The sequence below is a fragment of the Anopheles gambiae genome, chromosome X (assembly GCF_943734735.2).
Source record: "Anopheles gambiae chromosome X, idAnoGambNW_F1_1, whole genome shotgun sequence".
NCBI classification, from domain to species: domain Eukaryota; kingdom Metazoa; phylum Arthropoda; class Insecta; order Diptera; family Culicidae; genus Anopheles; species Anopheles gambiae.
In genome coordinates this window covers 2,462,235-2,486,633 of record NC_064600.1, presented here as the reverse complement: position 1 = coordinate 2,486,633, position 24,399 = coordinate 2,462,235, and the positions used below count along the sequence as shown (strand labels likewise).

Sequence of the window (24,399 nt, the reverse complement as noted above, 5' to 3'; positions counted from 1 at the left end):
GATATGCTGTACAAGGCTTACCGCGTGTCCCTGCCGTTTGAAGCTGCCGCGCCGCTCGTAGTTCAGATCGCTGCCCCGATCCATCTCGTGCCGGCGCATCGAGTCGTCATCGATCGGCAGCGCATCGTCCGTGGTCGGTTTGCCGCCGCCGCCGCCGCCGCCGCCCCCGCCACCACCGCCGCCGCCACCAGCATGATGGTGATGGTGGTGGTGGTGGATGCGCTTCAGCGACTGGTACTCCGGATCGTGCTCGTCCACGTCCTCCACGTACATGTCCCGGTCCGCGTTCAGCAGGTTCGTGCGCGACCGGTGCATGTGCGTGTCGTCCTTGGTCGATTTGCTCTTCATGTCGCTCCTGCAACGAACGAACAACGGAGCCTGATTAGTGCTGGGGAGGGGGGATGTTAGCGCACATCTCCTTCTGCCTTTGCTCTCGCGAGAGCGGCGCGCTTGCCAATCCGGACTGCCGAGAAGGGTGTGTTTTTTTTTTTTGCTACTACGTACTACATCCATCCGCCTTTACTACAGTACTACGAAACCACTACTATGTACGGGCACCAGCTAAGCTAACACAAACGCTCCATCCAAATCTTGGGTGGGATGTTCCAAATCTTGAATTACTGGACAGGCAGAGGGAGGGTGGGAAGGGGAGGTTGCGGGTTTAGAAATGAAGTACGCAAGGGAAGGAGCTGTCAGACAGGCTTTACAGTAGTTTCTTTACAGTTGTTCTGTCCAAGCATGCTGAGTAGTAAGCCAGCACAATTTGCACACTAAAGCCTAACGGGTCCTGGAGACCTTTCAAATCTTCACAAACAGTAGCCTACTCCTTGAAGCCTACTAGAAACAACACGTTCCGCACATTAAAAAAAAAAAAAGCTAAACTCGCTCCAACACAACGGTTGGCAGGTTCGTCGCTTGCTCTCACTAACTCTTTCTGGATGTGGACGGGTGGGATGTTCGAATGGAAAAAGGGGACATGGATGCTCAACTGCTTTCCACCCCATCTCGCGCAGGAAAAAGTAAAACAGAAAAAACGGGTTGGCGGAGGGTGGCGGGCGGGGGTGGTGTACCCCGAAACAAAACAAAAACAAAAACAAATCCAATTTCGGCCCTCCCTGGTTACTGACCTAATTTTAACCGTATGCTTCTCTAGCTTCCCGCCATCGTTCGCCCGCTTCCGCTCATTGCCGTCGGTGCCGCTCTCGTCCCCGCGCTGGTCCGGCTCACCGTCCCGGTCGTCCCCCCCGTCGTCCCCGGCCGCCGCTAGTGTGCCTTTGCCAATGTCGCGCCGCCCTCGGTACTCCCAATGCGTCGGCTTGGTACGGGAATCGGTCGATCGATTCGCTGCTGACCAGGCTTCTCGCCGTCCCATCCACTCGGCGACCTGCGATGGTTGTTGGTGATGGTTGTTGGTGGTTTTTTTTTTTTTTTTTTTTTGGTTGGTTGGTTTTGGTTTGGAGGCAGGATGTGAGGCAGATGGTGACGACATTGCATGAAAGGCCATTTGGGTTTGTTTGGTTGTTGTTGTTGTTTTTTTTTTTTTGGTGGGCGTGGAAAGTCAGCATAAATGCGTGTGTGTGTTTTTTTTTTAAAGAGTTTAAGAGTGTGTGTGTGTGTATTTATTTTTTTTTTATAAATTTTTGAAAATTAATTATTTTATTCATATCCATTGCAGAGGTTTGTGAGATTTTTTTCGTGAGATAATTTTGCATAATTTTGCATGTAAACAGTACCATTTGCAAGTGCACAATGAGCGAAAAAGACGGAACACATTGACAGGAATTGTTTAGGAAATGTTTAGGAATCGAATTAAAAAAAATCGAAAACAGGGGGGAAAAAAGGAGGAAACGAAACGAAACACACAAATAATTATTTTGCAAACGTTTGCGGCCCGGTCATTGTTTTGGTCGGTTTGGCCAGGAGTGAGTGAGCAGGGAGAATGGCGGGAGGAAAAGCAAGAGTTTGGATAGATGACAGTGTGTGTGAAAGAAAATGGATGCAAAGGGGGGGTGAAGAAAAGAAATCGAAAGTATCGAAAGAAAAAAAAAGGATCGAGAAGAAGAAAAAAAGGAAGGGAGGGAAAAAATAAAAGTAAAAACAAACAGTGAGAACGGGCACATCAGTAAAGCTAATTTTGAAGGTGTAGTTTTAAAACGGTAGCGGGAAGGAAATTGGTAGGGTAATAAGGAAAAAAAAGCAACTGTATTTAGTAGATACGGTGGGCGGGACTGGATCTAGGGATGCAAGAACGAAATTAAACCAAAACAACAAACAAAACAAAAACACACCAGCCAGCGCACAAGCATGCACATTGGCGCAAATTCATGTAGATGTCGCTTTTGGACCGATGAGTCAGACAGCTGTCGTTTGCTATTACACGGTTCGTTAGTACTGTGAATCGGTCATCTGCACGATTTAGTGCAAGTGCGTTGTTGGCGTGAGTTTTCGGAAACGGCAATACAAACAACAACAAAAAAACTATGAATTGTGTAACACTATGTAAGCACTTTTTAGTGTGAAGCAAACTGTAGCAAACAAATCATTCAAACACGTGTGCATGAAAACAACACAAAATTATACAAAACAGTGTGCAATAACAAACAGAAAATGTACAACTCGTGCAAACAGGTGGTAAGGAAAGGTGTAAACGAGCGCGCAAGCTCGAGCCAAGATGACAGTTGCGTGTCGAGTCGGTTCAGTGTTACGGTAAGTGCTAACGTGCGAACATGGTCCCCTTGTTGGTGGTGTGCAAAAAAAAGCGTTAAAGTTCAAAACGTTTTCCCAACCGAAACAGTAATAGTACCCGTTCGTGTGCCAGTATGTGTGCTGTTCGATGTGCGCTGTGCTAGTGCGAACTGGGTAGGGGAGAGAACACTAAGAGTGATGCTACGGGTACGGAAATAGTGAGGGTTTCTGGTGTGTTTCAAGGAGGAGTGAAGGGGGGGGGGGGAGGAAATGCAGGATAGGAGCGATGGTCAGTGTACGACTGTGAGCTCTGCAATGCTACTAGGGGGTTGAAGGTAACAAGGAAATCTACCTGCACAGATTTGGATTGCTTTCCAAGTCCCTGCTTTCTATGAACAAGATCATCTTCGATATTATTCACGCGCAGTATGCGTTTGCTGAGAAAAACAAACCAAGAGACGGTGTTTGGATAATGAGACAGGTGACAGGTAGAGAGACAGAGTGAGGGTAAGAGAGACACAGTGGGGTGAGATTGCGAGATGAAGATGGAGATAGAGGAGAGAGCGATAACATCGAGATGGGTACATTCGGTTCAGGACGGAGATGGGAAAAATAGAGTGATACAGAGACATAGAAAAAGAGAGAAAGAGAGAGAGAGAGAGAAAGAGAGAGAAAGAGAGAATGCGAAAAATATAACATATTATTGTTTTAGTCAGTGATGATGCTGCTGGAAAGTTGAGATGAGCGCAATGTCCGCCCGAGATGCTCTATTAAAAACGGGAAGTTGTTGTTTGGGCTTTGTTTGTACTTTGTACTTCTTTTGTATGGCGAAAGATGGCGCTATTGATGACGGTAGAGTGGACTAAAACTGCTATGGGGGACAAATCATTGGCGGAGGGGGAGAAAGAATGTTGGAAGGGAAACAGCCGCTCGGGGAAGAGTAGGATGATGGGACAGGGTGTATTTTTTTTAACCCTGTTCGGTTTCGGTGAGCCTGATGTCATGTTTGTGATCGAATCAACGTGGTAGTAGGTTAGTAGTAGCGTCCTGGCAGTTAACGTGATACGGTGAGGTCAGTTGTATTATAAGTGAGGTATAGATAGCAGTAACACTAAGAGTAGTAGTAGTAGTATTAGTAGTAGTAGTTACATATGTGGTAGTATTGGTAGTGTTGAAAATGTAGCACAGAAATATCGTCTATATCATCTTAAAACATAAGCGTAAAAGTGAAACAATTTGAGTTTATTTACTATTACTGTAAGTCAAATGTACTGACACATGAAGTTATGGAAACAAATACCAGAGAACAAAAACAAATATAGAAAAAAACGATAGAAAAAAAACAAATGGCTCGAAAGGAGCTTACAGCTTAGCAACTTAGACAAAACATATAATGAAACATCTTACGAAGGAAAATAGTAAACCTATAAACAAATCAAAACAACAAAATCAGAAACATAAAACAAACTAAACCCACCAGTCTACTAAAACCCGCAGAAACAACATACACAGCAACACAACAACAAAAAAAAAACAAAACCTAAAGCAAACAAACACACAAAACAAAAGCAAAGAACAAGAAAAAAAACACCCGCACGCTCTGTCATGCAAAGAGGGAACGCCCCAATCTAGCAGTGTATATGTGGAAGGCATTCCCGATGTACTGTGGAAGTGATGTGTATGTGTATGTATGTGTATATGAGATAAGAGATACAGAGAGTACAGAGCTGTAGAGGATCCTAGCTCTTCCACAAGGCGTGCAGCCACGAACCCGAAGAGTGGCGACAGTATGCGATAGACTGGGCAGGGTGGTGAAGGTTACTGCAGACCAAGTCACAAGAGGGGGGGTGGGGGGGGGGGGGGGTAGGAAGGGGTGGAGCTTTTTGGGGCAAACAAAGAGGTGGGAGGGTGCGGACCGTAGACTTACCGGTTGGTAGCGTTCAGCGGACACCGGGGACAGATGCAGCAGAGCAGCAGCGTGAGGATGCCGAGCGCTAGCAGGATCGCGAGAAAGATGAGCAGCCAGAACAGGACACGGTTTTCGGCCTTGTAGAGAATCTGGTGGAATAAGAGTAGAAGGATGAGTCTGGTGTGGTCGTGACATCGCCACCACCACCGCCCACCACACTTACAGCACTGCGCTCCTCCTGGCTGATGATGTTGGTGACCGTGCCGTTGATCGAGAGGCGCTGCTGGATCTTCGCGATGTCCACCACCGAGTCCGCGTCGTACAGTATCGTCGCGATCACAACGGACCGTTCGGCGCCGCCACCACTACCACCGCCGCCGCCGCCGCCGATCAGGTCGGTCGGGATGCCCCCGTCGCCGGTACGGTACGGGCGCACCTCCTGAATGATGACCCGCCCGCCCGTGATGTCCGCCAGCGTGTCCTGCACCTTCTTCCGGTCCGGGTCCGACCCGGGCACAATGAACGTGACCGTGCGCGTCCGGCTTTCCGGCGGATACACGCGAATCGTGGCGGTCGAGTAGCGCACCGGCACGCCCAGATCGAAGGCGCGCGCCGTCAGCACGAACACGTCCGACTCCTTCTGCCCGGTGGCGGGCGGACCACCGGACGCCACACTGCCCCCTGTCTGCCGGCGCCGGCGCAGCCCACCGACCGATTGGCCTCCACCTCCTCCGCCGCCTGTTCGCGGCACGAGCGGCCCGTTCAGCTTCAGCTCGCCCGTGATCGGGTGCAGGAAGAACTTGTTCTCGTAGTTGCCGTAGATCAGCTCGTACCGCACCTCGTTGTTCGGTGCCTCCGCGTCCCCGTCCGTCGCCCGGATGAACGCGGGCACGGTGAAGTTGCGCAGGTCGGCCGCGAGGATGAACTCGTACAGCGGCTTCTCGAACGCGGGCGTCTCGTCGTTCACGTCGATCAGCCGGATCACGAGCGGCACCTGCGCCCGGTTGCCGATGCCGTCGTCGTCCCGCGCCTCCACGTACAGGTGGTACTCGGGCATCGCCTCCCGGTCGAAGCCGTGGTTGTTGAGCGCCACCGTCACCACGCCGGACGCCGGGTCCAGGTTGAGCGAGGTGTTGTGCGGGCCTAGGATCTGCGTGTAGCGGACGCGGCCCCCGAGCCGCGCCGTGTCGACGTCGGTGGCGTGCACCTGGACGACGCGCGTCCCCGCCGTCATGTTCTCGGGCAGGTCGACGATGTAGTCGGCCTGCTCGAACACGGGCGGGTTGTCGTTGACGTCCGCCAGGTACACGGTGACGTTCACCAGCATCGACAGGTTGGTGGCGGGCCCGAGCTCCTGCGCGAGGATCTGAAAGTGGACGTAGGTGGCCGCCTCGTAGTCGAGCCGGGCGCTGTCCCGCACGCGCACGACAAAGTTCGCGTGGCCCTCGGCCACGTTCGGCGAGATCTCGAACGTACCGTTGTTGCCGAGCAGGGTCAGCGAGAACACGCCGTTCTTGCCGGCATCATCGTCCATCACGCGCGGTGTGTACGGGTCGGTGAAGGTCAGCACCGTGCCGGGGGCTGCGTTCTCGTCTAGCCGGGCGACGTAGCTGAAACAGAGCGAGCAGATGGGGAGAGTGAAACAACCCGCTTCAAGGGGGGGGGGGGACGAGTCTCTCGGCAGCACTTACTGGTCGTTCTCGAAGTAGGGCGGCGAGTTGCTGCGCTCCGGCAGGAAGAAGGCAAGCTGCACCGTCGTCGCCATGGCGGGCGGCTCATCGCGGCTCACCTTCACCTCCTCCGCGATCACCGTCAGCAGGACGGGATCGCCGGCGTGCGTCAGTGCCAGTATGTCGTCCAGCGGTCGGAGCAGCGATATCTCACCTGGAGAGCAATAGAAGCGTGAGATACAGACTGGCACATTGCACGCGTCCATCCGCGTCATATCTTACCACTCGTTTCGTTGATGTCGAAAAAGGACGTAAACGGGTTGCCCTCCGACACTAGCCCGTACCGGATCTCGCGCGGCACCCCTTTGTCACCGTCCTCGGCATGCACCTGGAGTACCTGTTAGAGCGAGCAAACAAGCGGTCGTTACCTTAGTGACGGACGGTGCGGCAAGGTTCGTCGCCTCTTACCTTGTCGCCGGGTATGAGCCCGGGCGGAAGACGTGTTACCGGTGGGGCCACCGTAAACACGGGCGGCACGTCCTGCACGTCCTCCACGATGATGACCACCTCCAGCCCGGCAATGTTGCGCGTATCCTGCCCCGGCTCTGCGTACGCGTCCTGTGAGAAGCGTGGGAGAGATAGGGAGGCGTAAGAGCGTTGTCAACAACAACGTGTCTGCGCTACTTACGTTTGCCAGTACCGTCAGATGGTACATTGCTTGCTTTTCAAAGTCTAGCTGACCGAGCAGAAAGATGGTGCCTTCGGCCGTCTCGGGCGATATGAACTTCTGGCGAATACCGAACAGTGGTGATCCCTGGTGATACGAGACGGAGAAGGAATGCGGGGTTGTGTGTGAAGACGTACTAGGAGTTGGGGCGGTGTTGTTTACTTACCCATAGCTCTAGATACACAGGCTTCTGGAACAATGGATTTTTGTTCGCCAGCACGTAGTCCAGCTCGGTTCCTTTTTTAGCATCCTGAAACGGTTGGAGATGTTGGAGAAGGCGTTGAAAAGTGTGCACTTCGAATTCTGGGGGAAGAATTGAGATAGTTTCTCCCAGCCGCATCTGCTCCCCAATAGCCTAAATAGACTAGCTCAGATAGCAAATGCAATATAGATATCTCTGAACTTGCAAGAACCTTCCGTAGACGACACCATTGCTCCCCTCCAACCCATCGCATCCAGCAAATATAGGTTAATTAGATTCCTGCGTCTTGCGAATCTTGCACCATTTTGCAGGGACAATTGTTCACCGCAGCGGCTCACAGCTCGTGAACAATAAATGTGATACACAAATGCACAGAGCTCAGTCTATGGTCACTCCATACCAGGAACTGTGGAAACCCGTCATCGCACACGACAGGGACCTCAAGGGGAAGAGAAGGAACGTAGGCAACGTCAAGAAGCTGGCCAGCAAAGAAATGATAAATGGTAATGCATTGTTTTGCGCTCCGCTTCCGGAACAGAAACCCGCCGGGCGGAGACTTAGCAGACTTGTGTGTTTTGTTGGAATTGATGATCTTCGGTCCGCTGTTTGTGGTTAGCCGTGTCTTCGTTGCGGTTATGCCGCTAGAAGTGAATGCATTAAGTTTATGGTGGAAGAAAAGGAAGGCAAGTTCTAGCCGTTGTCGCTAACCGTGAGCGTTCGAAATTGGAACAGCCAAGAACAGCCACATTGGCCTACGTTTGATGGGTGGAGAGACTGCCCCAGTCCCTGCAGTATATTCCTTGTGCCCCGAAACCCACGTTCCGCAGGGCAGCTCTGTTTGCGCGACCTACCTCCGGCACCATGATGATGCCCGCCTTGTGCGGAAAGATGACGTCGTGCGGCGTGGTAAAGTTGGTGGCAGTGATCGAGCAGCTCTGCACCGACATGCCGCCCTTGGTGTCCTTCACCGACACCTGGAAGTCGTAGTAGCGGCCCGGTTCGAGCCGCCGCGTCAGAATCACATTGGCCTGGCAGATGGAGTTGAACTTGGTGCAGGGCAGCGTCTCGATCTGTACCGTCGACGACGACGCATCGCCTGTGGCGGAAGAAAACGGAGAGCAAAATAGACGATCAATATCAATAGGATCATATCTGTAGGCAGACCCTGTGTTCCCCGTGACCCAGGGCATCCATTCGTGTACCTACCGACTAGCTCAAACTGGAGCGGGTACTCGAACTCTTCGTCGGAGGCCCGCAACCGGTAGATGACGGAGCCGACGGTTGCGTCGGCAGGCACCAGCACGAGCCCCATCCGGGTGGACGGGTCGAACTTTGGGTCGAGTCCGGCCGCTTCCGGCCAGCAGGCCGCGAGCGCCAGCAGGGCTAGCGTGAGCGGGATCCTAGGGCTGGTGTGGTCCGGTCGTTTCCTTCTGCCGCTGGTACTGCTGTACGCTCCCGCGCACGTCACGCCGTTGCGCGTCATCTTTATATGGCTGGTGGAAGGAGAAGAACAGAAATGGACATTAGAAGATATTAGCATTAAGCAAAGGCCTGAATTCTCACAAAACTAAGTCCTCTAGCGTTGCATCCTTCGAATATTACTTCTTTCTCCCAGGAGATATTATGCTGCTGTCAATATCGCCAGATTCCGTTAAGAAAAAAGCACCGCTTTGCATGTGAAGTCGGGTTAGTACCTCAAACAATTTCCCTTTTTTTGTAGGACATTACCCAAAACTTTTTTAAACAACGTGTGACCTACTCTGTCACATCAGATCCCGCTGGACAACTCATCCAAAGCATTGGAGCATCACAGGCGTACCAGCAGTACAAATGAACTCCCAATCAATAATCGTTAACTGCTGAAAGCGCGAATAATTGTTGCTGGTGCGGGCGTACGGGAGAGGAGGCCCTTGTCACAACGGTTTGCGGTTTTGCGGCTGAGTAATCCCTGAGATGGAGTTGTGTGACTTTTTTCTTTTTTTTTGTTGGTTTGCACCTTCGTCTTGCAGTTGCAGTCATTTTCTAGACGACGGCAAGCTATCGGTGAGTGGAGCGGCATTATACAATGCAGGCGCCGCTCGTTCCCGTCTGCGTGTGTATGTGTGTGTGTGTGTGTGTGTGTACAAGCATTCTGCACTTCGGCTGGAAGGATTTAATGACGGCGGCGATCTTCCACTCTGCCAAACTGTCAATTAAATGTAACGCTCGGAGATAAATGGCTAATGCAAATGGAAAGGTTTCGGGGCCGTGGTTCGTACGCCGGCCGTGGACGTGTTGCGCCGATTTGCATATTAGTTTCTGCTTTATGGGCCTCGCGACGTGGGGTTCCGGCCGACTACACGACTGTCTAGCGTTGTGGCAAGGATGCCGGGCACTACGCTTCCGGGATGCGGGCAATTTCCCTATTTCGAGCACGGAATCGCAATCAGCACCAGAGGGTCACAAGTGATTGCAGTGTTCCTTGCGCGCGTTTGCGGTTGAGCAAAGATGACCTCCAACGCTCTAACCGCAAACGAGAGTTGCTTAACTGTGTATGAGAAAAAAAAAGAACGGTTGAGGGGGCTGAACAGCTTCTACGAAAGGAAGTTTGAAATGACTGTTGATTGCCCAAGTTATGTAAGGCGATATTGACTCCCCCAGTCTGCCCTGCTGCATCGCAGAACACATTCCAGCACACGATTATCTGCTTGCAGCATTCAATCTGAACAACTCACAAAATTCTACACCCTTTCGGCTGTGGGCTTAATCCCATCCCGCCGTCGCTTGCCCTGGGGCGGGCAAACAACATGGGACAACCGCGCACTGGGCGAATAAATAAGTCCCCGGGGTGGGGGTGTCCCGGTTACCTTATCTAATCTCGCTTGGCAATCACACCACCAGAGCGACGCAAACCCGAGACAAAGGTGCAAAAAACCGTGCCACCACCGTGCAGGCCACACTTCACGTACCGCAACACGATCGACCTTTCCTGCCGGCCCGAGCAGCACAACCGTCCCGCGGGGCGGTCGAACATCATCGATCTTGCGCGGCTGCCTCGCGACCCCGTCTCCTGCAAGGCGCGGTGTGCGCCGTTCCGCCCGCGCATGGGAACCACTGCAACCACGGTCCCCTTTTTGGTAGCGCGGCACGGGACACGCAGCATGGGGCGCGTCTAGTGTGGCTTTTTTTGCGCCCATAGTGCTAGAATTATCGCCTTCGGTTGTCGCACTTTGACCGGTTTCGTTGGGTTTATCTGGTGCGCGCTTTGTTCCGAGCATGGCACCGTGCCGGTTACCTCCATCCCCTGCCCCTTGCAGTGGTGTCACGCCGTTGCTGCCCTATCTTAAAGTGTCCCGCGTCCGCTAATGAGCTGACACAAGCCCTTCGCAAGCTGGAGCTTTGTTGCGAAAAGGACTGGAAGGGGCGCTAGAGGCTGACCATTTCAGGCTGGACAGTTGCAGCTGATGAGTTAAGGGACGTGGGAAACCACACAAACACACACACACACACGCGCGACTGGCTCTCAGCTGCACGTCTGACCAGAGCCAGCACCACGTCGACGTACACTAGGAAGTATAACGTGCGACTTGTTTATGGTTTGTGTAGCTTTAATTATGCAAACTTACACACACACACACACACACACGCACACACACTAAACACCCGCTGACTACCTCCTGCAACGAAGGAGCGGCGCGGGGGTCTTAAAAGTGGGCAAAAAGGGTGCAGTGTTTGGGTTCGTTTATCATCGCTAAACGAAAACCATTTACGGCACAGCGAGCCGTTCCAATCGCTGCAAATCCAATCCAGCAAGCTGGCCCGGGGGGTGCGCAAATGGCGTGGGCAACCGTCACCGAGGAACGGTGTACGTGTAAAAACTACGCCAGTGGTACGGCACGGTGGTGGCAATAAGTTAATCTAAATTATCATCTTAATTATTTGTGATTTTACAGCTCACGTACGGGGTGTTGTACGGGCGGGTTCACGAGAGGGTGCAGAAGGTTCGTCGCGCACGCACCGTACACCAAGTGCACCATGAAGTGACGGACACGCAACACATGTTGCGGTATGTTTCGGCGCAGGACCTGGTGAAAAGCGGGTCAATAGTGGTCACGCAGCTCCCGCGTAACCCATTAACCTTGGGTGTGGATACGGCTGCTCATCAAAGGTACTGCTGGTCCTGCTTGCCCCCCCCCCCCCCCCCCCATGCACGGAGTTCGTCGCCAAGGGTTTGCAAGGTCTCTGCAGCTGAAGCTCTCCTTCAGCTGTCAGAGTTGTGTGCAAGATAAGGGTGCCTCCTCCGAGTCATCTGCATAGTCTAGATATGTCAAGAATTTGTAGGCAAATGAAGTTCAAGACCGTCTCATCTTAGCGACTATGCACGCTGGAATGCTGGGCTAGAGATTCATCGCTTTTCGAGATACCCCGTCCGAACTTTGTTGCATCTTTCGGGAGTTCCGCTTCCATCGAGCCGCTGCGGTCAAAATCAATACATACGGTCCCGTGAACTTGAAGCGGCAGTGTGTCCCTGGCACCAACCGCCTCTTTCACCGTTAAACCCCTCCGGCCACACGGTCAGAGGCGCGCTCTCGTGTACCGTTAGAACCGTTGTTTGGCAGTGTCTGTGTGTGTGTGTGTATGGACAGCGGAAGGCAATAACAACGAACCCTTCGACGGACGTTATCGTACTCACGAATCGGACAGTTCGCCGCGGGTCTCCGGTAACCGGTAACGTTCGTCTCCACCCGCAAGCGGCGCAAACTGGGCAGAGAGAGAGATAGAGCGAGAGAGAGAGAGTGGGATGCGGGGGCTTTTTATCGGTCATCGGCCTTCGAGCACGCTCGGGACCGTGCGGCATCGATTGAGCGCGTGGTGATGGGTATGGGAATCGGCTGACCTCCGATGGAATGTCAATACTGTCTCGTTCGTGTGGTTCTGTTCTCATGTACCCATGAGTCACATACCTACAGCAGGCACGCACACACATCCATACACACGTGTACATTACATCCATCAAATTGGATGGTGGATGGTGGAAGCGAGAAACAGCGATAGAACGCATCGATGGTGAGTGTGTTGCCTGCCGGAGTGGTGGTGTGGGAACGAAAACGGAACCGCTCACGTCATCGGGCGGGCGACGTCGATCGTTTACATATCGATCGTTCGCAGCTGTGCCAAACAATCTCCACTGGAGGGCAAGAGACGCTCGAGAGAAAGGAGAGACGACGCACAATGGAGAGCGCGTTCGCTTCTGCTAGTTTTGTGGGTTTGCTATCAGTGAAGCTCATAACAAGCTTGCTGAAAAAAGAGCTTGTTGCAGAGATATACAAACAGGCTCTCTTCCTGATGTATTGGAACATTTCGTAGCGTTTCAGTTTTGAATAATTTACTGTTGGAAGTATTATATACAAGAAGAATAGGCGATCAAATTCAATAACATTTCTTCTAGCATCCCATGGACCCATACAAGATTAGAACTCTTGACGGTCATGTTATTGAGCAGCGCACGCAACGGATAGACTACGTGAGCGCCTCGAGTTGTTGAGATTGAAACGCTCTTTTATCATTTAACATTTCAAGCACTGACTCTTGGAAGTCGTGTTGACGGTCGCTTCTGTTTATGACATCCGATGACAGGTTGAGACGTTGCGTTCACCAGCAGCTTGTCTCTTTGCCATCAGTTCGGGGGCAAGACCGGAGCGACAAAAAGTTTAAGATCCCGTCACTCCCCCCTCATTCTCCATGCGCAAAATGATCGGTTGACGACCCCATAAGGCAGAGGATGAAAGTTCTTATTGCGATTCCTTGCGCCGAAGGAAGACTGGAAACAAAAACAAAACAAAAAACGCGAAAGAAAATCACGTCACGATTTGCCACCCAATCGACCGGCGATCCCTCCCAGGGTTCCGAGGATGAGAACAGCTTTGCCTCTGCTTGCGTTTTTCGGGGCCCCGGTTTCGTTCCGTTTCGTCTGAGCAGCGGGCGAGGTAGGTCGTCCGAGCTTGACCGATTTATCCGTGACGGCAGTCACCCTTTCCGCGCCCAAACAGAGGGGCTATCGAGCACAGAAAGGCACGGGGGAGGTAATCAAATAGAATGGCTCCCACTTTGCCGCAGATGAAGGACGCTGCGAAACGTAATGGTAGAATCCCCTCCCGGGAGTACATTATTACGGTTTTTGCAGGAATTGAAGCATTTGAACGGTTCAAGACGGAGAGATAGAGAGAGAGAGAGAGATCGAGACGAAGTCAAGTATTCGTAGTTTGGTTGAATCGTGGTACGCGCAGCTCGCGAGCCGGACGGGTGTGTGTACGTGCGCCGGCAGATAGTACAATTTAATTATGATGCAATAATGATTGAGCAGAGCACTAACCTAACGAGCTATTGTTCTTGGGTCGCTAGGAAATTGTACGTCAGGTTATATATCTTCATATATGTGGTGTGTTGCCTTGCTGCTGCAGAGCTGTTTGGAGTGATGAAGCTGCTGGGGAGCTTTTCACCAGCCACTTTCCGATGATGACGTTGTCACCGTAGCCGCACAGAATCCAGCAAGCCATTCTCATCAGCCACATTCAGGGCGTATTGCGCCATATCCAGTCTCTGTTGGCTCAGGCTGCAGAGGCTGTAGCACACAGATCGTCATACTCTCGCTCGACGCAAATAGGCTCCAAGAACCTTTACGAAGCCTCCAACCGTCCCAGGAAACGATGCAGCAGCATCAAGGGTCTTATTAGAAGATAAGCGAACGTGCTGTGTCTCGGCGGTGCTGTGAACTTCGGTTAAAGCTATCGGGCCGGGTCCGCGGTAAAGAACATTTCCTCCCGAATTATCTGCCCGAGGTCATCATAATCGGTCAACGGCGAGATACGGCGAAAACGGTGGAAAACATGAAAAGATCTGCACCCCGCCCGCTGCATCTTTCGTGTGCCTTTTTCCCTTCCCCGTGCACGTATCCGCCGGAGGGCACACTGAAGGCTCACTGGAGGCACGAGGAAGCCGGGAAATTGATTAGAATCGCAAATCAGCACGCTGCATCTCTGGCCGTTCTGTAACCCGGAGGCTTGCCGGGGCGAAACGTGATGGAATTTAATTAATCATATGTTTCCTTCTTCCAGCCCGCGCTCGCTTTTACCCGCACCGCAACTCACTACAGTCGCCACGAATCCGGCTCGAAGGACCAAAAACGTAAATCTATGTGGTTTTGTGTGTGTGTGTGTGTGTGTGTGTGTGTGTGTGTATTCGCAGCGCACCATTTATTTAAATGACTGGCCTCGGACGAAACGAACTGAGGCACGCTCAGCAAAGCCACCTACATTTTCGTGCCACAACCATTCCGCACCATTCGCCCCCGGCCGCTTGGGGTGTTTTTATTTGTACTTTCATGTGGCTTACACGTTTGTCTCAAAATCCGACCCCATTCCCCTAAGAATTAGCGTGTCCCGTTAGGTGGCTCCGGAGCGGCAAACGCAGCCGCAGATCGATCGAGCGGTTCATTAAATTAATTGGAAGACCATCTTCCTCATCCCGTAGAAGCTCCCACGCTACGCCCCTTTCCCTCCGCCCCGGCAGTGTCCGCGCCGTGTTTGGTTGGTGTTTTGGTTTGTTGGTTTGTTTTATTTTCTACCGCTTTGTTTTGCTACACTGTTCGCGCATTTGCATAATGGTGTCCCGGTGCTTTGATTTAGATGGGCAAACCGGACGGGTGGCGTGTAGTTTTGTTTCTTCTTCTTCTTAGCCGGTTCACCCGGGCTACGGCCCGACAAGGATGCGTCCGATGCGGTGCATTATGGCTGGCCTGGGGCACAAGGCAAGAAACTGGGGGATGGAAACTTCCCGTTGGCTAGTGGAGTAGAGAATTGCAACTGGATTGTCAATACAGAAGCCGTGTTAGCTATGTTGCTGTGATGTTTTGATTTATTGATACATGGGAAACCAAGCGAGCACATTCTTGCACAACGACTTCAAGGAGCAAAAAAATATCAGCATGCTCGTAGCTTTCGAGCTGGCATTACATATTTTTCGATGTCGTATTGTATGGCTGTGCATAATTCTCAGCACCCTAATATTAAATGAAATGCTGATAGTCCTGTCATAAAGATACGTTTGAACTGAGATGACTGGACGCCCTAGCAAACGATCATCAAATAGTAATGAAAATACACATCATGCAGCTCCTATTAGCCTGATGCTACTCATTCCCTGCGCTTATCTGTGGATGAAGTTATTAAGCTAATGGAGATGATCAATTCATTAAAGCAAGAATGAGCTAGAAACGCTTTTAGTGTCATCATCTTTAGCCATCCCAATCTGAGGCGAACCGTGTTCCTATTCCTAGGCCTCCTGGGCTGCTGTTTGCTGAACCATAACCCTCCCGTTTTATTACCTCCACCATCACCACGACCAGTCGAGCATGGAAGGGCAGTAAAACGAAATTAAACTGTTGTCACTAAGCGAACTTCACACGGGCCCAGCCCTTGCAGCCGTTCTACCGTGCCGTTCATACACGCCCGTCTGACGCGCGTCAGAAATAAATTGCAGCGTAACGCGTGGTGCCGTGGCAAGATAAGCCTCCAACGGAACCCGAAAAGGTAGGCCGCGGCGACGTGGGAGTTTTAGTTAAACGTATGATAAATGAAGAGTTCAACGAAAACCACACAAAAAAAAAGAAAAACCTGAATGTCTCATTCCATTGGGAATCTTACCGCAGGTTCGTCGTGTCGCTCCGCGTTGAAGTTGTTTGATTCGACAAAAACGGGCGAAATTTAAGCGGCACCCCATCCAAAAAAAAACCAACGATTAAAGTACATTCCATGTGTTTTCTTGCTCTTCTCGATGGCAAATTAAAATTCAACCTGTGCAATTTGTGGTTAAAATTTCTTTGCAATCTTGTTGCATGCTACGTTTTATTCTCAAACGCCAAGCACTACTCTCTGGCTTCCCCCGGGCTTGGACAGCATTCCAGCAGTTCGAGCGACGGGGTTTCTGTGCTTTTTCCCCCTTCTATTTCTTCTTCAAGCACCTCCACCATTCTAGGTTTGCTTGCTCGCTCTGTTTCTCGGTTTGTTTTACCTTTCTCTTTTGCCTACAGTTCCAGAAGCAAAAGCATGCAAACACGGTGAGGTGAATGACAAATTATGAGCTCACCGCCCTCGCAGTAAGTCACGATTCGCTCCTCCTCCCGTTCCACCCAACTCTGCCCCGCTACGCTTTATGCTTGAGTTGTGTGAGTTTGGCATTCTTTCTCACTTCCTAATTAGAAAGTGCTGTTTTGGACTTGGCGGCTGCGAGAATGTGGCAGAGAGCGAGAGAACATTAAATTAAACAAAAAAAAACCTGTTCGGGAAGGTTTCGGAAGGTCGCTCGTCAATTTTTCTTTGCACGTTTTCAGCTCCCTCCTTCCCTACTGCTGGCTTCCTCTGTGCGCTGCTAAGCACGGCCTCCCCGGGCCTGAGATCAATCTGGTTTGCCCGGATCGCCCAATCTAACGCCGACAGTCCCATTCGCTACGGTGGATTTTTCAAAGTCCACCCCGGGAGTCGTCGATTTAATTTTTGGTGTTGTTGCTGAGGTTATTTGCCCCTCACAGCTTCTTGATTAAACCGTACCGCCAATAATGGGAAAGATCTATTGTCCAGGTGGCTGCTTTTTTGTCTTTACCCCCTCTCTCCCTCTGTCTCTCTATCTCTCTGTACAGCTGCTGGTATTTGCACCGAGCAAATACAAGGGAAAAACTCCCTATACAACCTCAGAAGGTCAGATTTTGCTTCGTTCCGTTTCATCCGGAGGACATCGACCACTGAACGATCGAGTTAGCGCAAATTTACAAAAAAAAAGTTTATGCTGGTAAAGAGATTAAGCAGAAGGGGATGGAAGTAGGCAACTGAGCAAAAGGTCTGAGCCGAATCGAACAAACAAACCATTAACTTCCGGACGACGCAAATCTAGCCCCAAGAAACCACCAATCCATCCGTCTTTGTGACGCAATTCCAGCCAGATGCTGTGCCGCTTGGCACCCACGCAAAACCTCGCCAAAAGCCTTCCTTGCCGATGGCGACAGGCAGCCAAGCAAATGAGCAAAAAAAAAAACAACAACACACAGATATAAAACCCTTTCCCCCGTTCCACTGCTGTACACCGTGCCCTCGAACCAACCGCTCGAACTGTCTGTCATCTTAAATCTCATCCCGCGCTGCGTTAATAATCGTCCGTGGCTGCCGTGCCCTGTCCCCGGCTACGGTTTCTATTTATTTATTTATTTAATATCCAACCTTTATACGCCCTTCGCAGGACGGAGTCGCCGCGCCGTGTGAGCTTAGAACGAGACATAATCCAGCCCGAAGGTTGCCGGCCGGGAAGCCGGGAAGGAAGCGTGGTGTGACTTTAGTGGCGCCACACCGCTGCCAGCAATCCGGGCGCCACACGCGTCATGCTAAGCCAGTTGACAGCTCGTTCACACCCACCCCCGGGGGGGAGGCCGAGGTGAGCCGCGAGAAAACGGAGATTTTTGCAGCGCAAATCATGGCAGCTTTGCACCACAGCCGGCCACCACTTTTGGGCTGTTTAGGGTCGCTCCGTTTTCGTTCATTTTGTGCGTTCAAAACGTTGTAGCGCTTAAGATGCTTAAACTATTGCATTTGTTGATTTGTTGCGGTTTTCGGTAGTGATTTCCAGCCCCTCTTTTATGGGCCGTTGTGTGATGGCGGGCACACGCCTACACTAAAATAACCAACCCAATGCCGTAACACCAACAATCGACAGGAATTTAGCCGTGCTGCTGACGGAGACATGGTCAGGAATATCGTACATCAGTGATAATTATAACACCTTCACGCAACCAACACCGTGTGCGGTGTGTACCAGAAGTCACACTGGGGGCGGGGAGCTGGTTGACAAAAGATGATCATGGGCACAGACCTCACCCTTTTCATCTGGCCTCTCTGACCATAACGTATCGCGGTGGCGAGTGGAAAATGCTGCTTGCAGTGGGAGAAATGTGTCCCATACTTTGACGCCAGCCCATCGCTACAAAAATGAAAGTGAAACATTCCTCACCTAACTTGTCATTAATTGTTTTTGAGAATTTGAATAGAGTGTTGGGAGAAGGCAGATTTAATTATGATTTGAATCACTTTTGCAGTTGCAGTATTACACAATTTTTTGTTTCTGATTGCTACAATTGTTGGTGCCGTGACTAGGATATACAGTTCTAGTTCTGTTGATTGTTATTGACTGCTCGTCTAATGCACATTGGAATGGTGTAATAAAACCGTAAAAAGAAAGTTGTAGTCCAACGCATTGAGTGTGTTTTATTAGCAAATACAATTCCACTACAATCAGCTGCATCTATAGACCGTTCTAAGGTTGTGTAACAAGTGGGTGCTATAAAAATCTGTTCCGCACTACCTACTCAAGCAAAACATAACTCAATCTCGTAAGAAAAGTCACGATGAAGTTTTATTCTGGTAAGATTTTACAAAGCAGGTAGAAATTCGCAAAAATAAACATTTCTATTCTCTCTGCTTCTAGTGGGCAAGCTGGTCAAGGTACTACTGGTAATGGCCGTGTGCTGCCTGCTGCTCTGCACCGCCCCAACAGGAGCTAATCCACTTCCGGGCAGAGACCGAAATACCATCGCAAACAAATCAAAAGATAAAAAAGCGAGCGCACCGAAACACTCGCTTGGAACGGGTGCTAGGATGGCACTGACTGGTGGCGGTGTTCTTGGCGGTGTATTAACCAGCATGTAAAATTCACTCCACATGAAGGGACAGCTGGGAAAGCAAACGAATTGGTTCGGTATGAAGTATGCTAAAAAATCTGCGATTTTAATCTCACACTTCATCGGTGATTTCACGAATAGTGTTTCTTATTGATTGGGAAGAATGCGCCAATAAGGTGCCGATACAGTGAGTAAATAAGACATAATTTCTCCCCCAAGACATTAGGTTTTTCAAAAACTTTAAATATATTTGAAAATGCGGACAAGCTATCCAAAATAGCGAGCAATAAATCAGAAAGTAAAAGTCTAACAAACAGTGCAGTCTTTCGGCTAACGAATATGGTTTGAATGTCTTTTGCTCATGCAGCAAAATACATACTTTTACAGTAGTCAGAATATGGCGCCGTGACTAGGATACGTTACTGTGCCCTGTTATTTGTTATTGCCATCTTGTCGTGTGCACAGTTGAATGGTGGCAAATAGCAAAAATAGCAAACAGAACATTGTTTTGTCACACAACACGTGTATTCAAACAGCTGCATCTGTAAACCGTGCTATGACTGTGGATAGAGTGGAACATTGCTATAAAATCAGTTTCCTACTACCTGCTCCAACCACATACAATTGTTTAGCACTAGAGAGACCACAATGAAGCTCTATTCTGGTGAGATATCACTCAGGCAGTCGAAGTTTACAAATAAATAACTTTTAGTTCTCTCTACTTCTTGTAGGATATCGATTGCTGGTACTGTTGGTGATGACAGTTTGCTGTCTGCTGCTCTTCATCGCCCCAACAGGAGCTGATCCACTGCCGGGCCAAACCCAACGAACCCTGGGTTACAGGGGAAATGACAAAAGAGCGACCCCACCGATGCACTCGCTTGGCTCGGGTGCCAGGATGGCAATGACCGGAGGGGGCATCCTCGGTGGCATATTTTCCGCTCTTTAAGTAAAGACACACACACACATACACTTGAAAACAAAATGTACACTGGAAGATTGACAGCGAAAGTTCTGAGCTAACGAGCTGATTGAAGAACAAATAAGGCATTGGGTGTTTTAGATTTGCTTTTCTTGAGTTAATTTTTATTTAATGGTGCCGTGACCAGGAACCACAAAAATATTACCTGTTGTTGGTGCCTTTGCCGCTAAAGCAAACACAAAATCTCAAACAAGTTGATTAATTTCGGCAAGCGCGGGGAAAAAATGAATCCTTAACTGTGAACAATAAATCAGAAAGTAAAACTTCGACAAACAGTGCAGCCAATTTGTCAGACGGGAAGTTTAAAAGGAGGGGTTTGGGGGTACCGGGTACCACCATAATGCTCTGCCTTGGTGTTCGCGTCCAGCAGCACCATATTCCCTCTGCCGTCGATATTTATTTCCTCGTTTGTTATGATAATAATGCCTGCATTATGCTTCACAGCCGGCCGATCCTTTCCGCCCGATAGCAGGCGAAGAACAATTGTGCCTGAAGAACATACACGCGAGCACACACACACACACACACACACGGTCTCATCTACATTGAATGGATGTCCTTTCTACCACCCATTGTCCGCCTTCTTTCCCTTTTCCCTTCTTAACCAGCCAGCCAACGTGACGGGCCAGTGACCTTCAACGGGTTGACGCGGGTTCCTCGCTGTGGTTGCATATTTTGCCATTTTCCTTCTTCTTACCCCCTTCCCCCTTTCCAGCAACAACCAAACAACAAGGTTACGGATGGCTTGTTTGCCAAATTGATCGATTGATACGGCACATACACGCACACAGCCCCACATCCTGCGAAGCTTTCCACCCTAGTAACACTGCGGACAAAGGTCCGCTTTGTTGTCGATGTTGTTCGCCGCGTTGTCAACAAATGCATTCCCGGGTTTTATCCCACCCCCCGCCCGCCCCCTCCTCGCGGATGTGTTGGCCTCGTGCAAGGAAGCTGCAACACACGGGCGTACTTCAGCGAGATTAAAATCGGACAGAAATATTTTCCATATTTATAAGGCACGCACGCTCCTGGGGATCCAACCCCACCGTCCACCCCCTTTTGCATCCTGGGCGTGACCACAGGGAGGGGTTGGGGGGGGGGGAGGGGGAGATGGTCATGCGTCCCCGCTGGGCGCAAGAAAAGGGAAAATTACTGTCAAATAATTACCCCTGTCGCGGTACCCTTTGCCCCGGCGACTGCCTGCCTAGTTGCAGCAATAGGAAACGAACCCTTGTTTTGTTGTTGTTGTTGTATTATTTTCCTGTTGTCTTTGCACGATCACATTGATAAGAAAGCTGCGCACGGGAGGTACATCGTTAATGCGCGGTGCAGTCGCGCCTTTGTTTCCCCGCTTTCGGGTGGTGGAACCGACCGCCGCGCCAAGCCCGGGACGACCTTCAGGAAGGAAGTTGACGCTCTCGCGGGCTATTAATAATTCATCATTTACATACACTGTCGCACGGCCGATGCGGCATGATGTACGCCACGATCGAGCGATTAGCCTTTGGGAAAATCGAGCCGGATGAAGAGGGATCACGGTGAGCCGGTTTAGTCACGCTTGAATCATTCATTAGCCAACTTTTCCGCCCGTGAGCATCGGCCCGGAAAGCTAAGAATGTTTCCCGCCGGTTAAAGTTTCATGAGTTGTATGAGTGTACTGCACACGCTAAAAACCAAAAACCATCGAACAACGCAAAAGCAATCAATGTACAATTTTTATGCGCCAGTTTTCCCCGGGAGTTAATTTCTATCGCTTTCTTTGCAGATCACCTCCCAGCTCTTTTCGCGCAGCGCTAGCCGGCCGCTTCGGCGCTTGGCAGGGAAGCAGGCAGGGGGAAAACAGCACGCCCAACAGCACTGCACGAAACGTCCGTCCGCGTCGGCAGCGAGCTAATCACAGTCATCGTGGCCGCGCTGGCGAGCGCCACGACTGCGGCAAGGCACAACGGCCGGATGAATGAACGCCCAAAAGGGACAGCGGCCTGTGCCTTTTTGTTTCGCAGCTATGCTGAGATGCAAACAAACAGAACAACAACCACAAAACTGCTCGCACTTTGGATCTTCGAGCGAAAATAATGCTTTTAATCATGCATAAAGTCCACACGACGTCTTTTCCCCCATGTTGCTGTGTGTGTGTGTGTGCTGTCAGAGGATTTTCTTCCCCAACGCGAAAAAATTCATCCCCCCCCCCCCTGCCCCCCCGTAGGCCATCACAGCTTCTCAGATGTTTCAAATCAATCGCAAAACGAGCTCGAGGAAGCACCGCGAGGGAGCGACTCAAATTGCCACTAATAATGGTGACTAAAGCGGCTAAATAATGGAAGAAATAGCAACAGCAACAACAACAAAACCACACGATCCTAATCCACAGCCCTGAGCGCGATCGATCGAACGTTCGGGCGTTGCCGCTTCGAGAAAGAGAGAAGAGATAAAACATTGGGAAGCAAGCCGGATCGATGCTGTAGGGCCGATAATTTCAAATTACAGATTCACCATGCCTCATCGGGGGCGTTTGGAGCTTATCATTTGCTGCCCTCAGCCGCCTCTGCCATCCCACATATGCAGAAACGTTTACCGTGAGGTGGGGGGGGGGGGGGGGTTGTAGAATCAAACCGAAGCAAAAAAAAACGTCTAATCCAAATCGTTCCATTAAAGTGATCTAAGGCAAGGATTTTTTTCCATTTTAAATGTTTGCTAGAAGCAGCACGGTTAGACCGTTCCTTGGGAATACAAAAACAACACATTTGCGAATGTGTATTATGTTATTAGGCGAGTAAGAACGATGATTATACGGCACAAAATTATACACCCATAAACGTTCGCAAAGGCACGAAACAGCACGATGACGTCCAAGGCTATATAATATATATCTTTTTGCAAATCAATTCTGTTCTGAATATTTATCTTGTTCTGTTTAATATTATATCATATCCTACTTGAAAGTTGAAAATTAATTTAATGATCACCCTTGAAAACATGAAACGTTTTTAAAATCAGCGCCAAACATCTTATAACAGCAATGTGTTTATTCCATTTCCGATTTAGTTTTAAACTCCAACTGTAAGCAAAATAAACAATTAGACATTGAACAGTACTCTGGCATGCACAAAGAGACGAGACTAATTGTTTTTCATAGATACATAATGGAAATATTCCTTTTGCCTGTCCCTTTCCCAAAAACATTTATCAATTCTTTTCACGAACACGATTTTGTGTAGATTTTTCTTTGCTGCATTCGACCGGGAGCCCATAAATAAAGGCAGCTCACACCAAAACCTCATATAATGCTTTGATGTAATCGATGCTGGCACAGTATGATTCCAGGTCGCTGGCTGACCGGCGCAGCTGCTCGTATACCAGCAGTGTGCCATAAATCCCCCTCCTGACCGTGTGGACAGCGTTCTCCGGGAGAGAGGGAGTTCGCTCCCGTCTAACGCCGCCTAGCTTTGTTTCGCTAACGAGCGTTCTTCAGCTACAAAACCTCCGATTACGTAAAGCGCAAAATAAAAGGAAAAAAACACACACACACACACACAAACAGACACACATGTAAGGGAGCTCGAGCGAAAGGTAGAAAGGTGAAACCGTAACACACCGGAGCGTGCGCTCAAAAACCTCGGGGTGAGGGGGGGGGGGGCGAAGGGGTTTGGCCCGCCTGACTGAATCGTGGTCAGAGCGTGGTACTTTCAAATTAAACTAGTCCGCCAGTGCGGCCCAAAGCTGGACTGAAGCACCCGGTGGACAGAGAGATGGATACATAGGTGGTGATGCTCCCATATATGCTCGGGAGCATCCTTTTGGAGTTGCTGCGGACTGTGCGGCAGCTCCAGCTTCAAGCTCGAAGGCATACAAGAGGGAGCGAACAGAAAGCGAAAGGGAAGCAGCGGCCAAGACAGCATCTTCGGCAAATCGGTTCCAGCAAAAGCCCACCACTCAACAAAGGATGATGAATGAGTGCAATGTTATCGCATCTTCCTACGGGTTGCGAGGAAATGGAACGTAACAATCATACACAAAAAAAAAAACAAAACAAACCAACAAAAAAAAACTAGAGCCAAGTCTTCGACCAACGATTCAGCCGACTCCCATCCGCTCGGTGTTGAAATGTTACGGTCGACAGCGGCGGCAAAGCGAAAGTACACCAATGTCACCAGGGCGAGCCGGTGTCTGGCGAAGCCTAGCAAATGGATTTGGTTGGCACGGGAAAGTGAAAGCCTTCTCCGATGTGCACTGTTCGACATTTAAGGATCGACGACGAACGGTACATGCGGGTTGCTGGCCCCTTCCACTGCCCGCAAGATGCTACATATTTAATAATGGTGGATGTTTGATGTCTTCCAATGGGGCCACGGTTTCGGGGTTCGTTTTAATAACTGAAATGCGCTGGTGCCGTGACTAGGAACCGTACGGGCTTTCTGTGGGCTTTTGAAGCCTTCAATATAATTGAATTATGCTTGCAACGTTCGTTTTTCGCTGCTAGTCAGCTACAGGATCATTTAATGTGTAAGTAATGCTAATGAGCAAGC

General features: G+C 50.3%; 2 protein-coding genes across 12 annotated transcripts in view; one reads left to right on the top strand and one right to left on the bottom strand.

Annotated features, from left to right (window-relative positions):
* The window catches only part of LOC1272110 (cadherin-86C), a 113,474-nt gene that overhangs the window by 4,207 nt on the left and 84,868 nt on the right, over nt 1-24,399 (bottom strand). For 9 of the 11 annotated variants that reach the window (XM_061646912.1, XM_061646923.1, XM_061646915.1 and 6 more), the window contains 12 exons: nt 8,400-8,686; nt 8,045-8,289; nt 7,158-7,241; nt 6,953-7,078; nt 6,733-6,882; nt 6,547-6,661; nt 6,286-6,478; nt 4,818-6,204; nt 4,613-4,743; nt 3,038-3,122; nt 1,128-1,384; nt 22-355 (listed from right to left, as the gene is read on the bottom strand). In XM_061646912.1, coding sequence (XP_061502896.1) covers nt 22-355; nt 1,128-1,384; nt 3,038-3,122; nt 4,613-4,743; nt 4,818-6,204; nt 6,286-6,478; nt 6,547-6,661; nt 6,733-6,882; nt 6,953-7,078; nt 7,158-7,241; nt 8,045-8,289; nt 8,400-8,686 — 3,394 coding nt within the window. Of the gene's footprint in view, nt 1-21; nt 356-1,127; nt 1,385-3,037; nt 3,123-4,612; nt 4,744-4,817; nt 6,205-6,285; nt 6,479-6,546; nt 6,662-6,732; nt 6,883-6,952; nt 7,079-7,157; nt 7,242-8,044; nt 8,290-8,399; nt 8,687-24,399 lie in introns of those variants that run through there. The other 2 variants (XM_061646958.1, XM_061646963.1) reach the window with 2 other exon arrangements.
* LOC1272111 (uncharacterized) lies at nt 18,530-19,205 on the top strand. The gene is made up of 2 exons (XM_310988.6): nt 18,530-18,634; nt 18,699-19,205. The coding sequence occupies exons 1-2, from the start codon at nt 18,619-18,621 to the stop codon at nt 18,917-18,919; spliced, it is 237 nt and encodes a 78-aa protein (XP_310988.4). The 5' UTR covers nt 18,530-18,618; the 3' UTR covers nt 18,920-19,205.